This window comes from Drosophila eugracilis, unplaced genomic scaffold (assembly GCF_018153835.1).
Source record: "Drosophila eugracilis isolate 14026-0451.02 unplaced genomic scaffold, ASM1815383v1 contig_353, whole genome shotgun sequence".
In the NCBI taxonomy this organism is placed as follows: Eukaryota; Metazoa; Arthropoda; class Insecta; order Diptera; family Drosophilidae; genus Drosophila; species Drosophila eugracilis.
In genome coordinates, this window is record NW_024573209.1 from 1229069 (window position 1) to 1238285 (window position 9217).

A 9217-nucleotide genomic window follows, 5' to 3' on the forward strand; every position below is an offset into this window, starting at 1 on the left:
TAGAATAGATTGCAAAGCCAATTTAAATTTGTAGTATTGAAAGGATAAAAGTGAAGAATTCTCACCTTGGACGAAAAGGCTACTATTATTGATAGAGGAAAACTGTGCCTTCACCGGATATTTATTATTTAGATATTTTGAAAGTTAATCATTAGCTGCTATCATAATATAGCTTCATAATAGGAGTTCTATAGTGACTTCAGATTCACAGTGCACTGCCTTCATAATACTATTTACAATATTCTTCACGCGTGTGAATTATACGGATTATTCTCGCCACGAAAAGATTCTACAGGTGGTAAAAATTGCCCAAGCTCTTGCAAATCTGACCGATAGCCAAGTGTGATAAAAGGTGTTTATTGGTTTTGAAATCGGAGACAGGGCGTCGTGTCTTATCATCCAAGTTCAGCGGCGGAAAGAGTTGTTTGCTTTGCGAAATATTCAGCTACAGCGATCTCTAAACAAGCAAAGATAAATAAGTGATCATTGCGGTGGACCTGTGACTCACTTGAGATACAGATACATTGGGGAGCTGAAGATACTGGAAAAAGCTCCAAGCAAGTCATGTGAGTAACCAAAACAGAAACTTCAAAATGTGAAAGAGAGCGGTTCTGAGAAAGAACATTACTTTTTGCAGCCGATATTATAAGATAAATATTCAATTACACAGAGAGGAATTTGATATGGGAAACTTATTATAATCAGTTGGATTTTTATTTTAAAAATTAAAATGTTGTATAATAAAAATAAAAATAAAAAGTTTATGTATAGGAATAGAAATAATAACTATAGTTAAATATGAAAATTTAGATATATTATATGAAATTATTTTAGTTTTTGGTTTGAAATTTTGAACCGATCTTGAGCTGGTTTTTTTCTGAGTTTGAGAGCGGGAAAGCTCTGCAACAGGTGAGCTTACAGCGCGGACCGATTGGTAGTGGAACGTGGATTGAGCGCGCCTTTGAGCCGAGCTTTCCGCTCTGAGCCAAATGTTGTTTTTTCCGCTGCTAGCTGACTTGTGTGTGTGTGTGTTGGTTTTGGTCGTTGTTTTTTTGTTGCTGGGCGCGGCAGCGGCAGCAGTTCGATGTGAACTCGCGAGCGGCCAACACGTAAGCGGCGCGTTGTGCAGCTGAGTTAAAAAAGCTAGTAGCAAAACAAATACAAAAAAACACCAACAACCAACTCGATAATAGGCAGCGGCGCAACTGAAGTGTGAATTCATATTGAGGTTATGTAATACAAAAAAATAGAGAAAATCGCGAAAACAAAACGCAGCTGCATTAGTCAGGTCACACGCTCACCTGAAAAAAAATAAAATAGTTAATTCCAAGCACGCGCATCGTTTAAGTACATTACGCATTCGCTATGGAGGAATCGAACAATCCAGCGCAGGCGCAGGCGCAAAGTCATCCTTTGGAAGATGTTTCCCTTAATGGAAACGAAGACGACAAGCAGACGCCCAAAAATTGGGTTAAATTCGACGACGAGGCGGATAGCGGTGAAAAAAACAATAACAGTAACGAAGGCAATGCCACACAGCAACCACAACAACAGCAGCCGCAGCAGCAACAACAAAACAAGTTAACTCTGCCGCCACCGCCGTCGGTGGTTAGTAGCAACAACAACAGGCGGGCGCGCTCGCGCAGTCCCTCCGCAACAACAACAACACCTGTCCAGGTAACTTAACCACTCTCTCTCTTCTTATCTCCATCTCTCTCCGACTCCCTCTCGCCTTCTTGCTCTTACGTGTTGGTGACCCAACGCAACGAAACGCATTCCAATGCAAGTCAGGCCCTTGTTAGCCCTCCCTTTCGCACACCCGTTTGGTGGTACAGGAAGCACTCGAATCAGTGAATTATTCCAAGGAATTATAAATTCTATTTCATCAGATGTTTTTCATGTAGAATTTAATACTTGTCGGAATTGAGAGAATATAATTATTTAAATTACAATTGTGTGAAATCAATCAGCATGAAATTGTCTATAATTTATTCTCTTTTAAAGGCTTTATAATTTTGACAGTTTTCTCTGTAATGTATATCTTCAGTTAATTTCACTTTCTTAGTATTTATATATTTTTATCAAATCTTTACTGTACTTGTTTTTGATGCCGCTTAATATAGTTGTTATGTGAAGTGGTTTTGGTTCTTAACTTTCTTTCGCTTGATTTTTTGGAACGTTGCACGCATGACAAATGAAGTTGGGGCCCAGCTGAGAGCTGAATCTGAAAACGGGTCCCATCCGGTGATAAATTCTGACTCAACCTGCCTTTAGTTGCGAGGTTTTTCATTTGATTGCTTACCAACATGTCATAGGAGGTCCAGAAATGTAAGCACCAGAAAGATTTTTTCATTTGATTTACATTTGACTTAGCTCAAAATTGTTTTTGTTTTATAAATTCTTACCTACATGACTCCCGCAATTATAAAACGAAAGCAAAATGAGTGCTTGGTTGCGTACCCGACAGTGTTAGGGTATTTCACCTGCCATGTTGGTAATTTGTTTTTTTTTCCGTAAATATTTATCATTTATATTTGTATATTTTATTTTGCTCACTTCGGTGCTTGTCAACAGGCTGTGGCCTTCAATTACTTTGCACAACCCTGACACTTTCATTTCAAAAATGTTTATTAAACGTCAGAATTTTAGACTTTAGAGATAGACATTTTATAGGACAATATTTCTTAGTGATAGAACTAATAAATAGAGCATTAGCTTGCAGAGTTTACCTATTGCTTTAAAGAAAAATAGGTCGTTGATTAGACATATGACTCTTTCTTGACTAAGTTTCAGCCATATTAGCACAACATATCTTTTGTTTGTCTCAGTGAGATTACCTACCTGGTTTTTATAGTTTGCATTGCTGCCCACTTAATTGTAAATATTAAATTACCGAATATTATCTTTGTTTAGCTTGCTTATCGGAAGAGAGCCAAATTAAAGCATCGCGGATCCACAAACAAACTTTGTTATTCACTAAGAATAACATTGTTATTCCTAACAAGAGGTTACTCAATTCAACCTCAAAAAACAGCATGCGATTTTCCCAAGAGCCAAACAAAAACTAATAAATCGCTTTCGGCTTTTCAATGGCAGGCCATTTTTTAAAGGCAGTGGATTGCCTTCACAAAACTATTTTTGTCAACTGAGAACGTGCCCTGCCCCAAATTGTTTTCAGTTCGATTTGCAATTGTGCGCGAAACTATAGATATTAGTTTCCAAGCGAGCTAAAAGCATGACCACAAATCAATAAAATTGATTTTCCTTAACCATTTGCATAATTGTCTTCGTGGCTGGCCAACGTTTGACCCTTGGGCCAGTGTCGTCTTAAGGGCAAGACCGTTGCATTATTAACCCATTATTGTTTGCCATTTTGCAGCGCCCAGCCGTTTCCTCCACCACAGCTGGGACACCGGGCGAGGTGCAAGCTCAGGCCTCCTTGCCGGATGTGGCACCCGCTGTTTTGACAACCGAGAGCACGCACGTTAATCTGAGTGCATCCGGCAGCGGCATCGTCAGCGGAGCAAGTGCAAATACAAGTGCAAGTGCCAGTGGATCTGCATCTGGTCCGGTCCGACAGCAGCTAATAAACCAAAAAGCCTCCGCTGCCGCCTCTCCATCACCGGCTGCAGCGACATCTTCTAGCCACCATCACAATGGTGGTGGCGCCAACGGAACTGGAATTAGCCAGCCGGCGGATCATAGTTCCGGAATGCGCACAATCGAACTGTCAACGGGTCGCATTCGCGAGGGATTCGGTGAGTGAATATCAAGAAGTTGACTTTGACATTTTAAGAGACATTTAAATCAGTAATTTATCTATAAAGATGCATTTTATAAACTTTAAATAAATATTTCTACAGCAAATGGCGATGTGATTGTCACCCTTCTTCCGGCCAACACGAAATGGCCATGGATTACGCCTGCCATATTTCGACCGGAGCTGGTGCCCGAAGAGCTGATGGCTCAGGGGTTGACGGTATGTCTGCTTAACTATCTTAATTAAAAATTTTTTATAAAAATTCAATATTCGCAGCTCACCGTAGAGGACTATGTGAATGCAATGGAGACGTTGGTCAACGACTACCGCTTCACCGTGTACAACATTTGCTATAAACGCATCCTGGTCTGCTGGATCCTGTTCGCCTTTACGGTTTTGCTGGCTCTGCTCTTCTCCGGTCTGCAGGGAGTGGCCCTGTTTGCCCTAGGTGTTGGGTGGCTCTTTCTGAACGCAGCTGCCATCTTTCTGTGCATGTGGGTGAAGTTGCGCCTGTCTCGAGGCCTTGAAAAATGCCTGGCCCGCGTGAACCGGCAGCTTATGCGCCACAAGATCCTGTTGGTTCTGGATGATCGAGGTAGAATCTCGTGCCACAAGGTTAACCTGTGCTTTATGTATTTTGATGCTACCCAATGCGTAAACTTCCTGAATGAGTTCTTGGAGCACACGGAACAGACTGGAGGAGATGCTATTAAAGGCAGGTTGGGAGGCGAAACTGGACATTGACCTCAACGATATTGTTATCCAGGGCAGCCAGCCGGTGCGAATGCCCCGCAAGCAGGTGAGCCGGAACCTTTTGTTACATTCCCTTTCGGAGGGTGGTTTAACTTAAGTAGGGGTAGTTGACTTCATCTTCATCTCCCGGGATAGCACTCGCAACCCAAAACCACGTCTTTCTCTCTCTCTCTCACTCACGCCCCTCATGATCCAATGTCTAACTACTTTCTTTAGGCCGTGGCCCAGGAGCTATTTCTGAGCTACCTGCAGCGCTGGGGCAAGGACTTCCTGCGCCGTCGTCTGGATTGGACCGTCCAGGAGGCCGGTGTCCATGAGACGCCCCGCCATCTGCAGTCGTCTATCTGTCCGTGCCAATACGAGGAGGAGTTGTTGCGCAACAAGATCAAGATTAGCCTCCAGCATCGCCACTGCTGCGGCATCAACTGCTTGGGCTGCTGGCTCTAATTCCTGACATGTAATCCTCAAAATATTTCACTTCTTAGATTGCCGAGAATCTATTAAATTTTTTAGCCAAAACAGAGAAAATGGTTATTTTATTAATTCTGATTATCGGCTTTTCCGTAGAAATTTTAGCATTTCAGCAACTACAAGCTTTTTAAAATTAATATTTCATAATTTATAATTAATTTTTCATTACTTTATTTATTTGTGTTATGAGACTTAAATCAATACAAGGTATTTGAGTTACTATAACTTAACTCCATTTAGATATATATATTAGCTATTTTCCTTAAACTAAGATAAGTATTTGTGTTATTAAATTACAAAACATTACTTGTATTTGATTGATTTTTTTAAGTTATTGTATCTTATGTATGTTCATTCTTAAGTACTTCCTAATTGGTGTAAATTGCAGCTGCTGCCAAAAAGTATGCAATACTAATGTCTCATAATGCCTCATACGATTACCATTGCCCACGTTCCTAACCCGACTCACCAGCACAGTTCATATGCACCACCTATCTTTTTATCCCGTGTCTTACAACCCGATCTCCCACAAATCTCCACAGGAGCGCGGTCTGCAGCTGTTCCTGCGCTATGGATCCCGCTGGGGCATGGAAGCCCTCAGGGGTCTGGTGGATGTAACCCCCTTGGAGCCGGGACGCCACTGCGGACAGTTCCAGTGCCCCTGCCAGTACATCAAAGAGCACCTGCAGTGCAAACCGCGAGGCAAGTTCAAGTGTTGCAATTTAGTGCATTGGGTGATGGCATCTGAACGCTACGATAGCGACAGCTAGAGCTTGTTGTGAATGTCTGTGTGCTGTAACTAAATGAATTTACTAGAGGCTTTATCTTCGGAAATCATGAATTTATATATATTATCCTGACCGCGATGTACATACAAATATTGTTGGGAAAAGTGATTTTACATTTCCCAATTTTATGCCATTGATCAACTCTCTTTCGTTTCAGATGTTAGCCCATAAGGCTGAGGCGAAGGTTGGGGGTCCTTGGTATCTCTGTTCTATTCCCTATCTATAACTCTTCTTTCTATGCCTAATTATATGTGTGCTAAATTAACCCAAGAGATATTTCTAAAGTTTTTGATCAACCACATTTTTTTATGCTTCCAAAATTGTACACAAAACAGTTGCCATAAACAGCATTGGCCAAGTAGTTTGGACCCGATTCCCCTTGTTTGGTGGCTAGAAATTTAGCTGGTTGTTGGCCACAATAGTAACCAATCTCCTACACGAATTCAATTGGTGAAATACTGAAATACTAAGCCGTTTCGATATTTTAATTTCAAAAATTATGATTATACTAAATATTATACTTATCAAAAGCAAGCGAATGAATTTCTAACATAAGACTTGTACAAATTTGTTTGTGTCACAAATAAATGTCAAATATATGCCTACATATGTGTGTAAATAATTGTCAGTCTTTTATTAACTCTCATCCGTTGCTAAAAGATTCTATATGTTAACTTTCGTTGAACGCCTCTTACAGGTTATCCATGTGGTTGCATTGTCTATGGTTCGGATCCCAGTTTTCAGTATCGTTACTAGATATGTTGAGCCTCATTTTGTCATTTAACCCAACTATCGGAACTCAGTGTGTGTTCAAATTGTGCAACTTGTAAATTGAATGTAAGGTATTCCTAAATAAATAAACAGTTCTTCCGCATTTTCAGTTTTCCTTCAAAATGTAATTATTGCCGAGACTGTCCAAATTTGTATATAACACAAAATATGTTTTAAAATTACTGCAAAGATAAATACATATTAATTTGGGTAAATATTAATAAAAATTGGCAACCTTTAAGACTAAAAAATGCAAAACCATTATCCTATTAGTTGAGCCTCTTAAATCCAGATTAAAATCTACATGTTTGGAAGTTTGAAATGTAAATTTAAAGACTTCATGTTTTGGCATGCACTGTTTTCATGTGAGGCCCCAATTTCTCATTTCCACTACCCGTATTTGGGGTTTTTGTGGGCCATGTGCCAGTTTAACTATTATTGCATTATTTTTATTGCATAATTCAACTTAATGTTTTGCCGCATTTTAGCCACATTCGCGTTCCATAAATTGTGGCAAAACTTTTGCCGTTGCCAGAATCGCCCATTTGGTGGTGTTGCATGTGTAATGAGTCATTAACACATTGCCGCATTCGGGACATTCCATTTTAATGCATGTCGGCCACTTAAATGCCTTATTTTTAATGACATCTCTGCATTCAAATTAGGTGCGAGGCGATTGTATCTGTGCTAACTGCAGATTCCCAGATTACCTCCAGTTCGGGGATATTTTTTTGTTGCCATGGGTAAGTATATGAGTTTTGGGGCGATTTGAAAAAAGAAAATCACTCAAACAGTTGTACTCTAACGAACCCAACCAAATTAAAAACAAAACCCGATTTCACGCTCCAATAAAACAAATTTAAACTCTTGCGGCAAAGGCGGCGTGTGGCTAGAATGCGCCATTAAATTTCCCCCCTTCGAAAATCTAGACCCAAAACAAAAACCCAAAACCCAAACCCATTTGCCGTGAAACTCTCGAGGAACTCGTTAGCCCAACTGCACTCCAATCGACAGCGAGTCAAAAGAGGTGCAGCCGGTGGCCAAAGGCATTCTGGCACCAGGGGCGCGTAAACTAATCGCAAACAAACAAACAAACAAATACTCGCACTCCAGCCCACTCGAACCCACACACAATCATTACGCTCATTCCAAAAAACCAGATCCGGGGCTCATCAAAGTTTCGCTAGCTTGCTAGCTACTAGCTGCTGCTGCATTTTTCGGAAATTCAATTCATTTGTGTAATTTTCATTTGAATTACAGCCATCAAAAGTACCATGGTTAGAGGAGGGGGCGGCCATTCCGGTGGGCGTAGCAAGCGCTGATGGCCCGCACTTTGAGCGCTTTCTAAGGAAGAATGCGAAAATGGTTTCCCTAACTGATGTAAATTTTAAGTTTTTGTTTAATTATTTTTAGTTTTCTTGTTTTTGAATTTTGTTTCTTTTTGTTGAAGAATAAATTTGTGTCTCTTTTGTAAGCATTTTTTATTTTATTAAAGGTTTGTTTTTAAATGTTTATTTTAATACAAATAGCATGTTTAATGTAAAATTGTATTTTAATTCTTAAAGCTTACTAACAAATATTCAAATTTAGTAAATTTAATATAATAATTTTGAAAAATTTTAAAAAGTTGGTACTAATTTGTTTTCAACTTAAAATATTCCAAACATAACAGTTTTTCTAACTTAACTATGACTTCACTAAAAATGCAAGGTTAGAGTATTCAACCAATCAGAAAGTCATTTTTGGGTATTCCCAAATCGTTGTTATTTTTTTGTTTTGTTTTTTGTTTGTTGTGTTTGAGTATTTTTTCCTCCTGTCGACGCTGCCGTCGTCGTTTTTGCATTTATTTTGCGGCTAAAACTTTAATTGAGTTTTAAACCATTTTCCTGGTCTGCCCCGATCTCCTCCGCCACCGCTTTCACTGCGTCCGGATTGTTTATGTGTTTTTTTTTTTTTTTTGCCCAGACTAAGCGGGACGAAAAGGGGGCATGGCCCAGCCTTTGAGTGATGAGTTTGGGCTGCAAATGTTTTTCTTTCTGTGTTTTTTTCTCTCGTTGTGTTCCTTGCTTTTTCCTTTCAGCATCCCTGGCAGCCTGGGATGGGGAGGGATGCACAGCTTTGCCAACACTTTAATTTTTGCCATTTTTATTTGTTAGTTTCAGTTTTATGCCCAGTTTGCATTTTAAGTGCAGGATGTTTTGAATTATTCTCCCGCTCAGGGGTGAAAACTCTGGTAGTGTTAATTGTGAAATCCTAATAGAAAAAAATATGTTGCTGGGAAAGATGTAGATTTGTATAATGGGTTTGGTTATGGAAGATTTTTCAGGCGTGTGAAACCAAAGATAATGCAACAAACATTTGATACATATGTTAACAAACTAATAAAAAAAGGAGAAATACAATTTTTAAAAGCCCCTATTTATCATATTTTAATGGCCTGTGTTATGATCTCGAATTTTTCCATTTGTTTTCAAATGATGCTGGACTATCCTGCATGCAAACCATTAACAAACTTTGTTTGGCCAAAGGATGCGCACTCCTACACTCGTGTGTGTATGCATTTACACCTCTAATAAATATGGCATTAAATCCTTTTTGACAACAGGCACCGGTGAGATAGCGAATAGGGTAGCCCCGGCCATCTATCATCATAAAAATAAACCGGACAGAGACC

At 39.6% G+C, this 9217-nt stretch overlaps 1 protein-coding gene across 1 annotated transcript; it reads left to right on the plus strand.

The window, feature by feature from the left end:
- The first annotated feature begins 1079 nt into the window (after positions 1 to 1079).
- Positions 1080 to 8017, plus strand: LOC108105838. Its single transcript, XM_017212592.2, is given in 7 exon segments — positions 1080 to 1677; positions 3380 to 3758; positions 3864 to 3979; positions 4037 to 4471; positions 4473 to 4559; positions 5527 to 5686; positions 7209 to 8017. Coding segments are annotated over 7 exon segments (1515 nt in total). The 5' UTR covers positions 1080 to 1365; the 3' UTR covers positions 7235 to 8017.
- Positions 8018 to 9217: the final 1200 nt, after the last annotated feature.